Source organism: Anolis sagrei, chromosome 5 (assembly GCF_037176765.1).
Source record: "Anolis sagrei isolate rAnoSag1 chromosome 5, rAnoSag1.mat, whole genome shotgun sequence".
Classification (NCBI taxonomy): Eukaryota; Metazoa; Chordata; class Lepidosauria; order Squamata; family Dactyloidae; genus Anolis; species Anolis sagrei.
In genome coordinates, this window is record NC_090025.1 from 1,815,092 (window position 1) to 1,835,541 (window position 20,450).

Sequence of the window (20,450 nt, forward strand, 5' to 3'; positions counted from 1 at the left end):
TTCTTATTATTATGTTTATTTATACTCCACTTTTTCTCTCCACAAGGAAATGAAAGTAGCTCAAAGAAATTTTTATTATTATTATTATTATTATTATTAGTAGTAGTAGTAGTAGTAGTAGTAGTAGTCGGGGCGGCTCAACCCATTACGCAAAGTAAGCATTTGCAGTAGAGTTGATTTTGCCCAGGGGCGTTCTTGAGGCGTTCTTGGGGAAAAATAGACCTTGACATATGCAAGTTGTAGTTACTGGGATGTATAGTTCACCTACAATCAAAGAGCATTCTGAACTCCACCAATGATGGAATTGAACCAAATATGGCACGCAGAACTCCCATGATGAAAAGAAAGTATATATCAGTGATTGGTTGAGGGATGGGGGGGGGGGGGGGAATACTATTTGCTTACCGTTGAAAATTACTTAGGTAATAGTAGTAGTAATATTCCACGCTATTCCACACACTCAGGAATTGGTTTCGCTTTCCTTGAGATCCCCTTATCTTTTTCTGTCGGAGCCTGGCAGAACGCCGAATGCATTGTTCGGCCTGTCTGTTTTGACTAATTTCCTCTCGCCTATCTATTTGCTCATTAAGTTTTGCAGCTGGGCCAGGTGCCCAGTTGTTTTCAAGCCCCAAATCCTGGGAACTCTCTGGTAACAATACAGGGAATACACTATCATCCCCACACCCTTCAGGGACATTCTCATGAGAAACTACGCTTTGCACAGGGGTCTCCTGGTCATTCTCTGCATCAGTATCATTGACCAAACCATTGCCATCTTGAAGTTCATTGGCATCATTTCCCACATCCAAAGCACCTTGATCCTGAAACACAATCACAGGCTGAACGCCCAACAGAGAAGCAAGGAAGAAGAGAAAGAGGAAAAGACAGAAAAAGGGGGAGGAAGGAAAGAGGTAGAGAAGGAAGGAATCAGACTGAGACCACAGCAAAGCGTGGCCGGGAGCAGCTAGTTCCCAATAAGGAAATTCCCATTTGACATTACGGCCCTCCTTCATCCCTGTCACACCTCAGAATAGGTTCACCTTGCTGAAAACACCAAGCTGCACACAGCCAGAAGTCTTTATAGTTTATTAAAAAGTAAAAGACAAAAAGTTCTTAAAAGCAAAGGTAATGTTCTAAAAGATCAATATAAAATAACACTTTGAAGCATGATCCAAAAAGGCACCAGCAAAGCAAAATCTCATGAGAACATGACTGAGTCCTGAGACCATGAACACAAGAACTGCAAGATAATCCAGACATGCAAAATGCAAGCTTCTTGGTTAATGTAAAGTTGCTTTGACAAAGGTTTGGTCCCAAACACACTGCTTAATACCCTTTGCAAAACATGAAGGTGTTTCTTTGGCCTCTGACCTCCTTCTTGTTAGCTATTCTGCTCGACCTCACAACCCTTGTCTTGTGGGGTTCCTCAGCGTTCCATCTTGTCTCCTATGTTGTTTAACATCTACATGAAGCCGCTGGGGGAGATCATCCAGAGTTTCGGGGTGCGGTGTCATCTGTACGCGGATGATGTCCAACTCTGTCACTCCTTCCCACCTGCTACTAAGGAGGCTGTCCAGGTCCTGAACCAGTGTTTAGCCACTGTAACGGTCTGGATGAGGGCGAACAAATTGAAACTGAATCCAGACAAGACAGAGGCACTCCTGGTCAGTCGAAAGGCCGAACAGGGCATAGGGTTACACCCTGTGTTAGACGGGGTTACACTTCCCCTGAAGACGCAGGTTCGCAGCTTGGGAGTGATCCTGGATTCACCTCTGAGTCTGGAACCCCAGATTTCAGCAGTGACCAGGGGAGCATTTGCACAACTAAAACTTGTGCGCCAGCTGCGCCCGTACCTTGGGAAGTCTGACTTGGCCACGGTAGTCCACACTCTGGTTACATCCCGCATAGATTACTGCAACGCGCTCTACGTGGGGTTGCCTTTGAAGACGGACCGGAAGCTTCAAATGGTCCAGCGTGCGGCAGCCAGGTTGTTAACAGGAGCGGCGCTCAGGGAGCACACAACTCCTCTGTTGCGCCAGCTCCACTGGCTACCGATCTGCTACCGGGCTCAATTCAAAGTGCTGGCTTTAGCCTATAAAGCCCTAAACGGTTCCGGCCCAGCCTACCTATCTGAACGCATCTCTTCCTACGAACCCTCCAGGAAGTTAAGATCATCTGAGGAGGCCCTGCTCTCAATCCCATCTGCTTCGCAAGCACGCTTGGCGGGGACGAGGGACAGGGCCTTCTCTGTGGTGGCCCCTCGGCTGTGGAACTCCCTGCTTAGGGATATTAGATCAGCCCCCTGCCTCCTGACCTTTCGGAAGAGAGTAAAAACCTGGCTCTTCGAGCAAGCCTTCGGAACCCCGGAATAGATAGTCAAGCTTGAGATAGAGAATGACCCAGGAACGGCCAAGACGATGAAACGGACGAGGATGGGAATGAGAGGATAGAGCTCTTTTTAAATTGTTATTGCACGTAATTGTTTTGCTTTTGTATTGTATTGATGGCATCGAATTGTGCCGATATGTAGACCGCCCTGAGTCACCTGCGGGCTGATATGGGCGGGATATAAGTGATGTAAATAATAATAAATAAATAAATATTCTCACACTCCTTCGAACTCTGAATTCCAAACGGCCAGCCCGATCTAACATTCCCATTTCATCAAGGTCAGTCTGCTCATTAGTGTTATCTAGTTTGCCTTCTTGCTCATTATCAGGCTGAGAACTGTCCACCTTTCCTGAGTCAATTTGCACCTGTACCTGGCTCGTTTCAGTATCAACACACTCATTTCTTGCTGTGGGAAACTGAACTTCCACACCCTGTTCCTCATTGACTATAACAGGGATATTTTGAACCAGATTGTGAACCCGAGTCCCATCATCCTCATCAGAGGCACCCTGTGGTTCCAGCTGAGGCACAACAATCCTGGTACTAGATTATAATGCAAATTGAATTATAATGCAAATTATAATGCAAATTGAATTGAATTAGGTGAAAGTGTAGATTCATGTGATACTGTTCAATGAAGTTAAACAGCATGATATGAGTCTACACCAGGCATGGGCAAACTTTGGCCCTCCCTCCAGGTGTTTTGGACTACAACTCCCACAATTCCTAAGAGCACATTGGCTATGCTTTCCAGATTGATATTCCATCATGTGTTTTTGGGGTGTCTTTTAGTGCCTGCTTCCCATTATATGAGTGTCCGCTTGCCTGTATGTTTGGGGTGTTAAAAGGGAATGTGTTGTATATAACCTTTGCTTTTGCCATTGGAAGTTGGAGTTTCCTTTGCCTCTAACCCAACACTAACTCATCGTTTTGATTTGTAGCCTGCGGACGGCTTCACCGGCTCAGCTTTCATTAACATGCAAACTTCTCAGGCCGATCTCCATGTATGTATGGCTTCCTTTTCCTCACCTATTGACTTGTATGTATTTGCCTTTGTTGTGTTTCTTTTAAACCTACAGAGACTGAATGGCCATCTGTCAGGAGTGTTTTGATTGTGCATTCCTGCCTGGCAGAAGGGGATGGGCTGGGTGGCTGTTGTGGTCTCTTCCAACTTTATGGTCCCGTGATTCTATATCGGCAAGTGAATGGCTGAGACACTACATATCATAGAGTTGGAAGGGTCCTCCAGAGGCCATCTAGTCCAATCTCATTCTGCTCAACACTCCTTTCAAGAGACCTTTGGAGTCTCTTCCAACTCTTGGATTCAATGATTCTCAGAGCCTGGCTCCTTGCATCCTTCTAGGTCAGTGTTTCTCCACCTTCCTCAACCTGCCACGACCCCTTAATGCAGTTCCTCATGTTGTGGTGACCCCCAACCATAACATTATTTTATTTTATGGTTGGGGATCTATCATTATGCTACTAGAATCATAGGATCATAGAATCTTAGAGTTGGAAGAGACCTCCTGGGCCATCCAGTCCAACCCCATTCTGCCAAGAAGCAGAAATTTTGCATTCAAATCACCCCTGACAGATCATAGAATCATAGAATCATAGAATCCTAGAGTTGGAAGAGACCTCCTGGGCCTTCATCCAGTCCAACCCCATTCTGCCAAGAAGCAGGAATATTGCATTCAAATCACCCCTGACAGATGGCCATCCAGCCTCTGCTTAAAAGCTTCCAAAGAAGGAGCCTCCACCACACTCCCTCCGGGGCAGAGAGTTCCACCGCTGAACGGCTCTCACAGTCAGGAAGTTCTTCCTCATGTTCAGATGGAATCTCCTCTCTTGTAGTTTGAAGCCATTGTTCCCTTGCGTCCCAGTCTCCAGGGAAGCAGAAAACAAGCTTGCTCCCTCCTCCTCCTCCCTGTGGCTTCCTCTCACATATTTATACATGGCTATCATATCTCCTCTCAGCCTTCTCTTCTTCAGGCTAAACATGCCCAGTTCCCTAAGCCGCTCCTCATAGGGCTTGTTCTCCAGACCCTTGATCATTTTAGTCGCCCTCCTCTGGACACATTCCAGCTTAGAGTCAATATCTCTCTTCAGTTGTGGTGCCCAGAATTGGACACAATATCCCAGGTAAAGTGGTCTAACCAAAGCAGAATAGAGCATGGGGAGCAGGACTTCCCTAGATCTAGACACTAGGCTCCTCTTGATGCAGGCCAACATCCCAGTGGTCCTCTGCATCCAGTGCTAAATTCTGATGGCGTGGTTCTGTAGTTCTAAGACCCAGGTCCTCTGAATTCTGTGGTCAATTCTGACTGCGGTTCTATGCTTCTAAGGCCAAGTCCTCTGTACCCTGTGGTCAATTCTGATGGTGTGGTTCTATGGTTCTAAGCTCCTGGTTCTCTGCATACTGTAGTCAATTCTGATGGTGTGGTTCTATGGTTCTAAGCCCCTGGTCCTCTGCATCCTGTGGTCAATTCTGATGGTGTGGTTCTGTGGCTCTAACCCCCCAGTCCTCTGCATCGTGGTCAATTCTGACGGCGTGGTTCTATGGTTCTAAGCCCCTGGTCCTCTGCATCCTGTGGTCAATTCTGACGGTGTGGTTCTATGGTTCTAAGCCCCTGGTTCTCTGTACCCTGTGGTAAATTCTGATGGTGTGGTTCTATGCTTCTAAGCCCCTGGTTCTCTGCATCCTGTGGTCAATTCTGATGGTGTGGTGGTATGGTTCTAAGACCCAGATCCTCTGCATCCTGTGGTCAATTCTGACAGTGCAGTTCTATGGTTCTACGCCCCTGGTTCTCTGCAACCTGTGGTCAATTCTGATGGTGTGGTTCTATGGTTCTAAGCCCCTGGTCCTCTGCATCCTGTGGTCAATTCTGACTGTGGTTCTTTGCTTCAAAGGCCAAGTCCTCTGTACCCCGTGGTCAATTCTGACGGTGTAGTTCTATGGTTCTAAGACCCAGGTCCTCTGCATCCTGTGGTCAATTCTTACTGTGCTTCTATGCTTCTAAGGCCAGGTCCTCTGTGTTCTTTGCTTCTAAGGTCCAGGTCCTCTGTATCCTGTAATCAATTCTGATGGTGTGGTTCTATGCTTCTAAGGCCAGGTCCTCTGCATCCTGTGGTCAATTCTGATGGTGTGGTTCTATGGTTCTAAGCTCCTGGTCCTCTGCATCCTGTGGTCAATTCTGATGGTGTGGTTCTATGGTTCTAAGCTCCTGGTCCTCTGCATCCTGTGGTCAATTCTGATGGTGTGGTTCTATGGTTCTAAAACCCAGGTCCTCTGCATCCTGTGGTCAATTCTGACTGTGCTTCTATGCTTCTAAGGCCAGGTCCTCTGTGTTCTTTGCTTCTAAGGTCCAGGTCCTCTGTATCCTGTAATCAATTCTGATGGTGTGGTTCTATGCTTCTAAGGCCAGGTCCTCTGCATCCTGTGGTCAATTCTGATAGTGTGGTGGTATGGTTCTAAGACCCAGGTCCTCTGCATCCTGTGGTCTATTCTGACGGTGTAGTTCTATGGTTCTAAGCCACTGGTCCTCTCTACCCTGTGATCAATTCTGACTGTGTGGTACTATGGTTCTAAGATCCAGGTCTGCATCCTGTGGTCAATTCTGATTGTGGTTCTGTGCTTCTAAGGCCAAGTCCTCTGTACTCTGTGGTCAATTCTGATTGTGTGGTTCTATGGTTCTAAGCCCCTGGTCCTCTGTACCCTGTGGTCAATTCTGACGGTGTGGTTCTATGGTTCTAAGCCCCTGGTATACTGCATCCTGTGGCCAATTCTGATGGTGTGGTTCTATGGTTCTAAGGCCGAGGGGCTCTGCATCCTATGGTCAACTCTGACAGTGGTTCTAATGTTCCAAGACCAAGAGACCATGTTCCCTGCAGCCGGCGGTTCCCTTGGGGGTCCCAAAGCCCCGTGAGGGTGTCCCTTCTTGGCCACTGGTCCCAGATGTGGGTCTGTCTGGATCCATCCGTGGGGGTCTGCCGCAGGAATGCCCTCCTGGCAGGGCTTCCCTCCCAGGCTCGGAGCCGGGTATCGGCTGTCAGTCGGCGGCATCTGGAGCCACTTGAGCCGGGTGGCTCTTCCAGGGAAGGGAAACCGGAGAGGCCGCCGCTGCTGCCGCCGCCGCCACCGTGAACTATGCGCCGCTCGCTCCTCCGAAGGGAGTCTCCTTGCAAGCGCAGCAAATCACCAATTACCCCAAATAGTTTGCAGATTGCGGCTCTGGCTGGGCTCGCATGTGCTAACTTGTCGCTTAATGGCTTATTTGTATCAGATACAGCCGGGTGGGAGGCAAGGAAGGGGGGGGGTGCGCGTTCTGGTTCAGCGTTATATTAAATTAAAGGCGGCGCACACACAGGCGCATGGGTTTCCATCAGCGATCTTTATTTATGGCATTTTGCTCAGCACTAGGAAAATCGGAGGTCCTTCCAAGTGTCACCAAAGACTCTTTGGAATCGAGAGCATTCCTTGGCTTCCTTTGCACAAAGGAATCCATGCTCACAATACTCTTGGCATGCCTGCAATAGATGCATCCATAGAAAGGTTGCGGCAGGGGGCCCTTCCTGCTTCCGTATTGTGCTTCCGGCTCTGTTCTTGCAAAGCAAAGGTGCATTAGGTTCTTGTGGGTTTTTCCGGGCTATATGGCCATGGTCTAGAGGCATTTTCTCCTGACGTTTCGCCTGCATCTATGGCAAGCATCCTCAGAGGTAGTGAGGTCTGTTGGAACTAAGAAAATTGGGTTTATATATCTGTGGAATAACCAGGGTGGGACAAAGGACTCATGTCTGCTGGAACTAGGCGTGAATGTTTTAACTGACCACCTTCATTAGCATTTGAAGGCCTGGCTGAGCCTGGGGGAATGTTTTGTTGAGAGGTGTTAAGATGTGCCTGGTTGTTTCCTCTCTGCTGTTTTGCTGTTGTAATTTTAGAGTTTTTAATACTGGTAGCCAGATTTTGTTCATTTTCATGGTCTCTTCCTTTCTGTTGAAATTGTCCACCTGCTTCTTGTGGATTTCAATGGCTTCTCTGTGCAGCCTGACATGGTGGTTGTGAGAGTGGTCCAGCATTTCTGTGTTCTCAAATAATATGCTGTGACCAGGCACATCTTAACACCTCTCAACAAAAGATTCCTCCAGGTTCAGCCAGGCCTTCAAATGCTAATGAAGGTGGTCAGTTGAAACATTCACGCCTAGCTCCAGCAGACATGAGTCCTTTGTCCCACCCTGGTTATTCCACAGATATATAAACCCAATTTTCTTAGTTCCAACAGACCTCACTGCCTCTGAGGATGCTTGCCATAGATGCAGGCGAAACGTCAGGAGAGAATGCCTCTAGACCATGGCCATATAGCCCGAACACACCTAGCTCCAGCAGACAAGAGTCCTTTGTCCCACCCTGGTTATTCCACAGATATATAAACCCAATTTTTTTAGTTCCAACAGACCTCACAACCTCTGAGGATGCTTACCATAGATGCAGGCGAAACGTCAGGAGAAAATGCCTCTAGACCATGGCCATATAGCCCGAAAAAACCCACAAGAACCTTGTGATTCCAGCCATGAAAGCCTTCGACAATACATCAAAGGTGCATTGATCGTATTTGGCATCTTCCTCAATCATGCGCTGAGCTTGGAAACGTTCCTTTTGGGGGAATGCAAGTCCCAGAATCCCTCCAAACCTAGCCATTTCCTTCCCGGTTGAGGAATTTTGGGCACCGTATTCCTAAAAGTAACTTCCCCGAGCCTTGAAATGTCTCCTTTAGTGCTTCAATGTTTCCATTTGGACGCAGACCCATTCGCCTCCTTCCCAATTAACATTCCAGACACTTTCCCTGGCATTTGGCTTTTTCATAGAATCCTAGAATCAAAGAGTTGGAAGAGACCTCCTGGGCCATCATCCAGTCCAACCCCATTCTGCCAAGAAGCAGGAATATTGCATTCAAATCACCCCTGACAGATGGCCACCCAGCCTCTGTTTAAAAGCCTCCAAAGAAGGAGCCTCCACCACACTCCCTCCGGGGCAGAGAGTTCCACTGCTGAACGGCTCTCACAGTCAGGAAGTTCTTCCTCATGTTCAGGTGGAATCTCCTCTCTTGTAGTTTAAAGCCATTCCCCCATTGCATTTCCTTTTTCCTGCTTGAGTGGAGTATCTTGCCTTTGTCACTGTTGAACATCATTTTGGCCTATCTCTCTAATCTGTTCAGATCGTTTTGAATTCTGCTCCTGTCCTCTGGAGTCTTGGCTCTCCCTCCCCATTTGGTCCCATCTGCAAACTAGATGATCATGCTTTCTCACCATTCATTTCAGTCATTGATTTGTTTATCGTGTCAGGAGCAAACCAAACAGTTGTATTGCATTTTTAAACAAACAAACAAAACAAAACAAAACACAAAGTTTGCAAGCTTGGTAGTTCATCAGATGTCCTTTGACCAGTCTCTGGCCACTTGGAGTGCCTCTGGTGTTGCTGCAAGGAGGTCCTCCCTTGTGCATCATGTGGCAGGGCTCAGGTTGCATTGCAGCAGGTGGTCAGTGGTTGGCTCTTCTCCGCACTCGCATGTTGTGGATTCCACTTTGTAGCCCCATTTCTTAAGATTGGCTCAGCATCTCGTGGTGCCAGAGCGCAGTCTGTTCAGCGCCTTCCAAGTTTTCTGTGTGCCATGGGGGGAGTCTCTCATTTGGTATCAGCCATTGATTGAGGTTCTGGGTTTGAGCCTGCCACTTTTGGACTCTCACTTGCTGAGGCATTCCAGCGAGTGTCTCTGTAGATCTTAGAAAACTATTTCTTGATTTAAGTCATTGACGTGCTGGCTGATATCTGAACAGAGGATGGGCTGGAGACGTCACTGCCTTGGTCCTTTCACTATTGGTTGGAGATGAGCTGGAGAGTCATTGATAAAGATCCTGAGCAGGACTGGGCCCAGGATGGAACCCTGCTGATGGCACTCCACTCGTCACTTCTTTCCAGGATCTATACTCAGTTCCTATCACAAGTTGACTGCAGAGTCAAACAACTGAGAAATGCCTAGCAAAGTCTAAAAGGAACGAATCAATCCAATTTGAGGATAACCAAATCCACCAGAGTTGAATCCGAAAGAGTGTGTGGGAGGCTTCTTAAACCCCAGGAGCATTTCTCTAGTTGCTTTCAAAAGTATGGATGATGTTTGCCTACCTTTCTAAACCTGACTTTCTTGCAGGAAGAAGAATGCATTGACTGGTGGAGCAAGTTCTTTGCTTCCACGGGGGAACGGGAGAAGTGTGGCTCCTACCTGGAGAAGGGCTTCGACACCCTAAAGGTAAGAGGAACTTCATCGCATTGAGCCATGGCAGTTCAAGTGTAAGGGAACACGGGCTTAGGGTGCGGGGTCCCTTTTCGAAAAAGTCCGCAGAGTCCAATAGGTTCAGGTAAAACACCGTTTATTCAAGCGGATCAGCAAGAGGTGAACAGACAGCACTTCTGCACGGGCTCCCACAGACAGCCGCGCCCTCCTCTTTTTTTTGCAAACTTTTTATATACCCTCAGGTAAACAAGAATATTTTTGTCACGGAAAGTACTTTGAGCTTTACTCTTCCTGCCCCATCAACCTCTTGATGGAAAGTACCTTCTCGCACCTGCAGACTTTGTGCTTAACCACAAACCAACTTCCTATGTAAGCTCGTTAATATAGCGACTTTCAAAAAGCCAAAACCTTGAACTTTGTATGACCTCTATACTAACATTTTGGTTAAAGCTTTTAATTTTTTTATATTTCTTAGACTTACGCCTCCTTCACAAGAAGGGTTAAACTGCATCAGTCGTACAGTGTAGATGCACTCAAAAATGATTGGTTCCCAGATCTCAGGGTCTTTCTTCTCCAATCCTTGGCAGGACAAAGGGAGGGATCTCAGAGTGAGAACACTGCCTTGAAAGAGTATATCTCTCTCTCTCTCTCTCTCTCTCTCTCTAAAAAAAATACCTCATGCACTCATTATTTATTATTTCAATGTCCCACCTTACAACTAGGAGCCCCCGGTGGCTCAGTGGGTTAAATCCTTGTGCCGGCAGGACTGAAGACCAACAGGTCGCAGGTTTGAATCCAGAGAGAGCGTGGATGAGTTCCCTCTGTCAGCTCCAGCTCCCCATGAGAGACATGAGAGAAGACCCTCACAAGGATAATAATAATAATAATAATAATAATAATAATAATAATAATAATAATAATCTTTATTTATACCTTGCTCCATCTCCCCCAGACTCGGTGCGGCTTACATGAGGCCACGCTCATCAATACAATACAGGCAATATAACACAAAACACAATAAAACAAGCAAAATACACAAAATGGAAAATCAAAATAATATACAACACAACAATATAAAATCAGGCATTAAAAACACAGGAAATTTCACTAGGCAGGGCCAGATGCAAGGATAAATTTTTTTTTTTAATATCCTGGGAGATAGACAGTGTAACTTATAAGGAGGAGGCTCTGGGAATGAGGAAGGATTTCATTGCACAGAGAATGCAAGCCATTTATGGTGATTGTGTTGATGTGCGTACTGTCCATCGTTGGGCGAGAAAGTCTAAAGATGTTGAGGTGGGAACATTTGACTTGCGTGACAAACAAAGAGTTGACATGAGAGGTCTATGACAAGAGGTTGCATCCGTCATTTGTCCCTTACTGATGACAAGTCAGCATGATATAGAGCTAAAATTTAGGGGTCTTTGCCAGGAGGTAGAGACCAATTAGACTCATCAAAGAGTTCTTTTTCCCTGGCGAGACAGAGAAGCATCCCATATTTTTCCCTGATTTCCCAATGAAAGGTCTCACCAAGTTGAAGAAAAGGTTTTATTTGCGATTCAGCTGAAAAGGATGCCGAGCTGCAATCATTCGCTAGCAGAGCATGAGGGGAGTACACCAATACAGTCATATTTATAGTGAATTCAAACTTGCAGAGTTCAAACTCCCCGCCCCGGCTTCCCTGTTGTTCCCCGCCATTATTGGGTGATGGGCGAACAGCTGGGAGGTGGCCCTCCCGCCCCCAATGCCTCTGGACCAATCAGGAAGCTCCAGTGGTCCGTAGGATTCAATGGGGAGACCTCTGCCATCTGGTGGCAACAGCAAATCAGGAGAGAGGGAGGTGGAATGAGAGAGCACAAAGGAATCTGGGAAGGAGTCTCTGAACAAAGGAAATGCCATGTGGCCTGAGACAAAAAGCTCAAACAGGGCTGATTGAGCTTGTGTTCATGAGTGTTGTGAATCAACATATGTAAAAATATCCAGATCCTTTCTGGCTGTGAGACAGGAGAACAATGATGGCAGCCTGAAGTTAATGCTATCAATGGGAAGTAAAGAAGCAGAGGGGAAGATTTCCCCTTATCTTACTTGAAGAGTGACAGAAACTTTTGCCAAACAATTCTTTACTCTAGTGGGCCATTTCTGATGCTAGAGATAAGAATCTCTTTCTTTTATCCCTGCAAGTCTGTCTTTGGCAGGAGGTTTCAGTAATCGCTAATGGCTTTTGTTTCTGAAGGCCAGTGGGTTCCCTTACATATTTCTTTGTAGGGAGAAGGGGCAAAGGGTCAGGAATACAAGGAAACATAAAAAACATATAGAAATTATACACAGGGAAATCATATGCAGCTATCTTCCCATTCAGAGAGAAATTAATAATACCAATAATAATAATAATAATAATAATAATAATAATAATAAGCAGACGATATCAGGACACAGCATGAATTCATAAGTTGTCTTGAAGAAAGTTCATGGGTAGAGAGCGAGTCCTTGAAGAGAGTGAAGTCCAGGAATGTTACAGAATTCAAAAAGCCACCAAAGAGAGTCTATGGAGTTCCACTGGGCCAAGACACAAAACACTGCAGCGCTGGGATGGAAGCCGGTCCCATGGTCCTTGGAAAACTACAGCTCTCTTGAGAGAGAGTCAGAGACCCCAAGGTCTAGCCATTCCCGAAGTTTCATGGGGTCCTCACTGTTGTTAGGGTCTTGGCAAATTGACCAAGACTTAACCCCTATTGTGCAGTCTGGTACCCTTGTCCTTTGCAGAACTATAAGTTACCATCCCTTGTTAGGGGGGCGGGCATGTTCGACTTCAAGCAGGTGGTTATAAAAGAGAGACGAAATGCTCAATCTTTCTCATGTGAATCTCATCATGAATTTCTCTCTGTCTCTGAGAATCGTTTGGAAAATTTCACGAACCTATCCCACAACAAAGAAACCTCCTAACTTACTTGACCTAGAGTCTGGTGTCTTGGGAACACAGCAATAAGAGAAATGCACGACTTTCCATATTTATATTTCTCCCTTTCCTCAAATGTAGGTCTATGAGACGGAGCTGGAGAACGTGGAAGGCTTTGAGGGCCTCTCCGACTTCTGCCACACCTTCAAGCTCTTCCGGGGCAAGACGCAGGGAGCCAGCGAAGACCCCACCATCGTCGGGGAGTTCAAGGTTGGTAAGATGGCACGTTGGGTTCTGCAGAATATAAACGCAGTGTGACACCGCTTGAACTGCCAAAGCGCAAGGCTATGGTGGCCTACAACTCCCAGGATCCCATAGCATTGAGCCAAAGCAGTCCAAGTGGTGTTGCACTATGTTTATATTCTGCAACGCAGATGCACCCTCTCTGTTAAGGCAAGACTTTGGGGATGGACAAGCTGGAACGGGTCCAAAGAAGGGTCAATGGTTTGGACACCAAGCCCTATGAGGAACGGCTGAAAGAGCTGGGGATGTTTAGCCGGGAGAAAAGACGACCAAGGGAAAGGGACAGGAGAGCCGTGTTGAAATATTGGGAAGGTGGTCTCATTGAGGAAGAGGAGATAATGGAGCCATGGGTTCAAATCTCAAGGAAAGAGATTCCACTTAAACATTAGGAAGAATTCACTCATGGTAAAAGCAGCTCGACAGAGGAATCTGCCACTTCCTAGGAATCCAATGAAGTCTCCTTCCTTCTCTGGAGGCCTTTAAGCAGAGGCTGGGTGGCCATCTGTTGGGAGGGCTTTGATTACAAAATTTGGAAAAGGTTCTGTTCCGGGTTCAAAAGTCTTATTTCCTGTTCCATTGTGCGGTTCTTACTTCGAAAGTCGTTGTTCTTCTCCAGAAACTTTGTTTTTGTGCCACAAACTTAGGTTGAATTGGTTGAGATTCAATTATGGATGAGATATTCATTGGAAAACTAGAGCAAAATGTGCTAGAGCAGATGTCCCTCCGGCAAAAACAAAGTTTTAGCAGTTTAATAAACTTTTTTCCATAGATGTTTTAATGACATAACCAATTAGAAATTAATGACACTGATCACCCAGGAACAAGAAAACTTGTTATATAGTGTTATACGAGGGTTGAATGAAAAGTAATGCCTCCCCCTTCATAACTCCTCGGCAGATGGCAGTACTGGTATGCGGCAGGTACTAACTTGTTCAGTAGACTCTCCTCTACAGTTTCATGCTAGGATTACATCCTCAACCATGTAATCCTAGCCTGTCAGGAGAAATAATTGAGGTACTTTAGTCCCTATTGGAGGAAAATCACAGAGGGTTGCTGGGGTTGTTGTTGTAAGATTCCCTTTGCCCTCTTTCCTATGAGGGTTGAATGAAAAGTAATGCTTCCACCTTCGTAACTCCTTGACAGATGGCAGTCCTGGTATGGGGCAGGGACTGGCTTGTTCAGTAGACTCTCCTCTACAGTTCCATTTTGGTGGGAAGCCTTAGCATTGAACAGTTGTGTTGTTAAAGTGCAAAGTATGGAACCCTGCACAGACGGTCGGTCAATTTGACTTAAGCAACGTGCAGTCATTGAATTCTTGACAGCAGAAGGTGTCGCCCCAAAGGAGATTCATCAGAGAATGCAAGCTGTTGATGGGGATTGTGTGGATGTGAGGACTGTGCATTGTTGGGTGAGCAAGTTTAAAGATGTTGAGGTGGGAACATCTGACTTGTATGACAATCAAAGAGTTGGACGTCCTGTGACAGCAACCACTGAGTTTCACAAGCAAAAGGTTGACAGATTGATTCAGGACGATCGTTGTATCACTCGGAGAGAAATTTCAAGCATAATTGGCATTTTACAAGGATGTATAGGTCACATTATTGTTTACTTGGCTATCGAAAGATCTGTGCACGATGGATTGCGGAAATAGAGTGTCGACTTCTTCTGTGATGGCTTCAGAAAACTTGTTCATTGTTGGCAGAAATGTATCCAATTTTCTGGTGATTGTGTGGAAAAGTGAATAGTGGTAGTTAAAGAGCACATTCTAAGGATGATTTCTGCGTTTGATTTCTTAAAATATTCCTATCCAAACCCAAGTAATGAAGGTGGAGGCATTACTTTTCATTCAACCCTTGTACTTTCCTGCTTGACAGAATGGGGCAGGACTGGATGACTATAGAGGTCTCTTCCAACTCTAGGATGCTAGGACTCTATGACAGGCTATATGGTCGTCTGTTGGGGATGCTTGGATAGTGCCTGGCACAAAGGGGTTGGACTGGATGGCTCTTGGGGGTCCCTTCTAACTGTGTTGCCTGCTTCCTCAATGCGCCCATGTTCCTTCCCCGCAGGGCTCCTTCCGCATCTATGCGCTCCCGGATGACCCCTCGGTGCCGCTCCCTCCGCGCCAGTTCCACCAGTTGCCGGCCAGAGGTCCCCAGGAGTGCCTCCTCCGCGTCTACATCATCCGTGCCTTTGACCTTCAGCCCAAAGACCCCAACGGAAAGGTGACACATGTGCCTCAAAAACTCAAAACTCTGCCTTTGCAACACTGCTTTGGGACTCCTTCCCAGTGTAGAATGATGCTGTGGAATCCTGGTGTGGCAGCCGTTAGGAGAAAATAAAATAATAAAGAGAAATCATAATAATTTAGAATAAAATAGAAGATTTATGTTCCTACCCGATCCCGAAAAGACCATTTCTAATGAGTAAATTTGAAAACATGAAAAACCTACAGATGATATTGATTGACACTGGACCTTGGGTCAGTTTGCTCTAGCCGATGTTTACATAGATATGAAGTCAACAAGAGAAGTTTGGCAGAACAAAGAAATCAATAGTATCGATCCAAGACTTGGAACATCTAAGGTCATATGGTGAGAGAGCGTCATCCTCTGACTACTTAATGTAAATAGCAGGCAATTTCAGAAGAGTTTCATCCTAAGTAAATTCCTTCATGGTCTTCATATTAAGAAATAAGTTACATAATCGAGCAGATGTTTGGGGTCACAATGTAGCTGCCAAGACCTGATAAAGATGTTTTTGGAAACTATATATGGAAACACCTGTTAATGATTGTATTGTGTAAATGTCAGACTCTTTCTGTGCATGTGTGGAAAGGGTGATATTCTGCCATAAAAGATCGAAGCGATTCAGACCTCGGTTGTGACAGTCATTTGAGCTGTTCACCCTATACTCTGCAGAGATAGAAATAAAGCCTTGGAAATCGGACAAGCTGTCTCCATCTTCTTCCTTCTCCAAAAGTACTCTAATGATCTCGGGTAACGTATATTCCGCAACACTGAGAGTTGCAATTTTGCAAGGCGTTCAGTTGCCAAAGGGTGATCGTGCCTCACCAAACTACAACTCCCATGACTCTGTAGCATTAAGCCTTGGGTAGTTTAAAGTGGCAAGCTTGAATTCCGGCCACCAGGGGAGCTGTCGCTTCATCATCCACTTGCGATACTGAGTCCTTGATGGAGTACTTCCTCATTATTTTGCACACTGCTGGAGAGTTTTATGGCGTCATAAATCCAACTGCTTTGATTCCACCACATAGATTGGACCCTGCAAAACTTGACAGTAAGTAGGGGTCCAAATTAGCGTAGTCTACATTTCTTCAGTCCTCTAATCACTTTCCAAGATCCCATCTGCACTGCCATATAATGTAGTTTAGAACTACAATATACGGTCAGTGGGGTAGGCCAGGCATGGGCCAACTTTGGCCCTCCCTCCAGGTGTTTAGGACTTCAACTCCCACCATTCCTAACAGCCTCAGGCCCTTACCAGAATCCAATTACCAGTATCTGTATTATTATTATTATTATTATTATTATTATTATTATTATTATTATTCTGACACAAAAATATAGTATGTTACAGCAAATGAGATCTGTATGCTGGATTTCGTATCACAAAATCACAAGTCGAACACTTTATATTATTATTATTACTACTATTACTATTCTTCTTCTTCTTATTATTATTATTATTTTACTGACACAAAACACAGTATGTCACAGCAAATGAGATCTATATGCTGGATTTCGTATCACAAAATCACATGTCAAACACTTTATATTATTATTATTATTATTATTATTATTATTTTACTGACACAAAATACAGTATGCCACAGCAAATGAGATCTATATGCTGGATTTCGTATCACAAAATCACAAGTTGAACACTTTATATTATTATTATTATTATTATTATTATTATTACTATTATTATTATTATTATTATTATTATTTTACTGACACAAAAATACAGTATGCCACAGCAAATGAGATCTATATGCGGGATTTCGTATCACAAAATCACAAGTCGAACACTTCCCAAGCATCCAGGACTGTGTGATTTATTATTATTATTATTATTATTATTATTATTATTATTATACATAAAAGGTAGCCATATTTGTCATTTGTGACTCCTTATATCATGGGAAAGTTGGGATAATAATAGAGTAAATAACTAGATTTCGCTCCTAAAGCCAGGCAGATTTTGGGAAGATGTGGAACGGCAGAAGTGAAGCATAACAACAACACAACAACAGTCCCTGCTTGTTTCATGCCCAATCTCTGCCATTGTCCCATGAACAGTGGCAGAGATTGGCATGAAGCAGACAAGGATTACTACTGTCATGATGATGAGGATGATGGTGATGATGATGATGATGATGATGATGCAGTGATGATTCATTCCTTTCCCCTCTGCAGTGCGACCCTTACGTCAAGATTTCGGTGGGGAAGAAGTCCATCAACGACCAGGACAACTACATCCCGTGCACCTTGGAGCCGGTCTTTGGAAAGTGCGCATTCATGTGCAATGCATGGAGTTGGGTCTCTTATTCCTCTCGGAGAGAAGCAGCCTTTGGGGTCTATTCATTATCCATCATTATCCATGATTTGGATGATTTGGATGATGATGATGATGATGATGATGATGATGGAATAGAAAGCAAGCTGGTCGAATATGCAGATGGGACCAAACAGGGAGGGATAGCTAATGCCACAGAGGGCGGGATCAGGGTCCAAAATGGACTTCCTGGCTGTGGGAGTTGTTCAGCAGTGGAACTCTCTGCCCTAAAGTGTGATGGGGGCTACTTCTATGGAGGCTTTTAAACAGAAGGAGAATGGCCATCTGTTGGGGGTGCTTTGAACACAATTTGAAAGAACACTTGTTGGGCACCACAGTTGAAGAGAGATATGGACTCTAAGCTGGAATGTGTCCAGAGGAGGGCGACTCAAAGGATCCAGTGTCTGGAGAACAAGCCCTATGAGGAGCGGCTTAAAGAGCTGGGCATGCTTAGCCTGCAGAAGAGAAGGCTGAGAGGAGATATGATAGCCATGTAAAATATGTGAGAGGAAGCCACAAGGAGAAGGGAGCAAGCTTCCTTCCTGCTTCCTTGGAGACTAGGACACAATGGAGCAATGGCTTCAAACTACAAGAGATTCCACCTGAACATGAGGAAGAACTTCCTGACTGTGAGAGCCGTTCAGCAGTGGAACTCTCTGCCCCAGGCTCCTTCTATGGAGGCTTTGAAACAGAGGCTGGAGGGCCATCTCTCAGGGGTGATTTGAATGCAACATTCCTGTGTTGTACAGGCTCCTTCTATAGAGGGTTTTAAGCAGAGGCTGGATGGCCATCTGTCAGGGGTGCTTTGAATGCAATATTTCTGCTTCTTGGCAGAATGGGGTTGGACTAGATGGTCCATGAGGTCTCTTCCAACTCTTTGATTCTATGATTGCCTGTTTGAAGCAAGTGTGAATGTTGCAATTAGCAATCTTGAATAGCATTGAGTAGCCATGAAGCTGCAAAGTCAATCAGTGAAGGTATCTGCATAGAGGTAGCTTGGCTGTTGTTGCCTGGAGGCATCCTCTGTTTGGGACATGTCAACAGGAGAACTCCAGACAGCAACCAATCAAGCTCCAGTTAACACCTCCCAAACAGCAGGTGTCTCGCAGCAACAGAAGCCAGGCTACCTCTTTGCTGATACCCTCACTGATTGACTTTGCAGCTGCAAGGCTACTCAATGCTATTTAAGCTTGGCAATTGAAAAATTACCAGTTGCTTTACACAGATGAGTGTTCTTTTTCCCATCCTGGACATTATTCCACAAGACTATTATATACACTCCACTTGCCTCATTTCCAACAGACCTCTGAAGATGCCATGAGACGCAAATGCAGGCAAAACGTTAGGAGAGAATGCTACTGAAACATGGCCATACAGCCTGGAAAACTCACAGCAACCTAGTGACGTTATTAAATTGGTATATTATATTCATTCCACTTGGGTCACTTCCAACAGAAGCTCTGAAGATCCCAGCCATAGATGCAGGCGAAATGTCAGGAGAGAATGCTACAGGAACATTTGTTAAGACTGAACCCCGCCTTCGTTGCTGCCTCTCTCTCTCTTTCTCTCTCTGTCTGCAGGATGTTTGAGCTGAGCTGCACCTTGCCTTTGGAGAAGGACCTGAAGGTCACCCTCTACGACTACGACCTGCTCTCCAAGGACGAGAAGATCGGGGAGACCACCATCGACCTCGAGAACCGCTTCCTCTCCCGGTTTGGGGCCCGCTGTGGACTCCCACAGACCTACTGCACGTGAGGGAAACCATAACTTACTTCCAGGGACAGAGGGAAAAGTGCCTTGCTCTCCTTCAGGAGAGGCATCGATTGGGAGAGAGATGGGGAATTGACCCCCAGGTTGGAATCCTGAAATGTCATTCCTAAATGGTTGGCACCTTCTCCAATCTGGATCTCTCTCTATATGATGAGATCACATTCGTTTCAAGGTATTGGCCTCCCTCGATCTGAAGCAGCTTGCTCTCGTATTAAGCACTAGCTGTACCTGCCACGTGTTGTTGTGGCCAACCTTCCCTCCCTCCCTCCTCCTCTTCTTTCTTTCTCTCCTTCCTTCCCCTTTTCCTTTCTTTCTTTCTTTCTTTCTTTCTTTCTTTCTTTCTTTCTTTCTTTCTTTCTCTCCTTCCTTCCTTCCTTCCTTCCTTCCTTCCTCTTTCTTTCTTTCTTTCTTTCTTTCTCTCCTCCCTCCCTCCCTCCCTCCCTCCCTCCCTTCCTTCCTTCCTTCCTTCCTTCCTTCCTTTCTCTCCTTCCTTCCTTCCTTCCTTCCTTCCTTCCTTTCTCTTCTTTCTTTCTTTTTCTTTCTCTCCTTCCTTCCTTCCTTCCTTCCTTCCTTCCTTCCTTCCTTCCTTCCTTCCTTCCTTCCTTTCTTGCCTTCCTTCCTTTCTCTCCTTCCTTCCTTTCTTTCTCTCCTTCCTTCCTTTCTCTTCTTTCTTTCTTTTTCTTTCTCTCCTTCCTTCCTTCCTTCCTTCCTTTCTTTCTCTCCTTCCTTTCTCTCCTTTCTTTCTTTCTTTCTTTCCTTCCTTCCTTCCTTCCTTCCTTCCTTCCTTCTTTCCTCCCTCCCTTTCTCTTTCTCTTTCTTTCTTTCTTTCTTTCTTTCTTTCTTTCTTTCTTTCTTTCTTCTCTTTCCTTCCTTCCTTTCTCTCCTTCCTTCCTTCCTTCCTTCCTTCCTTCCTTCCTTCCTTCCTTCCTTCCTTCCTTCCTTCCTTCCTTTCTCTTCTTTCTTTCTTTCTTTCTTTCTTTCTTTCTTTCTTTCTTTTTCTTTCTCTCCTTCCTTCCTTCCTTCCTTCCTTCCTTCCTTCCTTCCTTCCTTCCTTCCTTTCTCTCCTTCCTTTCTCTCCTTTCTTTCTCTCCTTTCTTTCTCTCCTTTCTTTCTTTCTTTCTTTCTTTCTTTCTCTCCTTCCTTCCTTCCTTCCTTCCTTCCTTCCTCTTTCTTTCTTTCTTTCTTTCTTTCTCTCCTCCCTCCCTCCCTCCCTCCCTTCCTTC

At 45.4% G+C, this 20,450-nt stretch overlaps 1 protein-coding gene across 8 annotated transcripts in view; it reads left to right on the plus strand.

Moving 5' to 3' along the window:
* DYSF (dysferlin) overlaps positions 1 to 20,450 on the plus strand; it is a 284,587-nt gene that overhangs the window by 206,991 nt on the left and 57,146 nt on the right. For 4 of the 8 annotated variants that reach the window (XM_067468433.1, XM_067468436.1, XM_067468432.1 and 1 more), the window contains 6 exons: positions 3,333 to 3,395; positions 9,594 to 9,692; positions 12,715 to 12,843; positions 14,946 to 15,101; positions 17,319 to 17,410; positions 19,038 to 19,208. In XM_067468433.1, coding sequence (XP_067324534.1) covers positions 3,333 to 3,395; positions 9,594 to 9,692; positions 12,715 to 12,843; positions 14,946 to 15,101; positions 17,319 to 17,410; positions 19,038 to 19,208 — 710 coding nt within the window. The remainder of the gene's footprint in view (positions 1 to 3,332; positions 3,396 to 9,593; positions 9,693 to 12,714; positions 12,844 to 14,945; positions 15,102 to 17,318; positions 17,411 to 19,037; positions 19,209 to 20,450) is intronic. The other 4 variants (XM_067468437.1, XM_067468439.1, XM_067468435.1 and 1 more) reach the window with 1 other exon arrangement.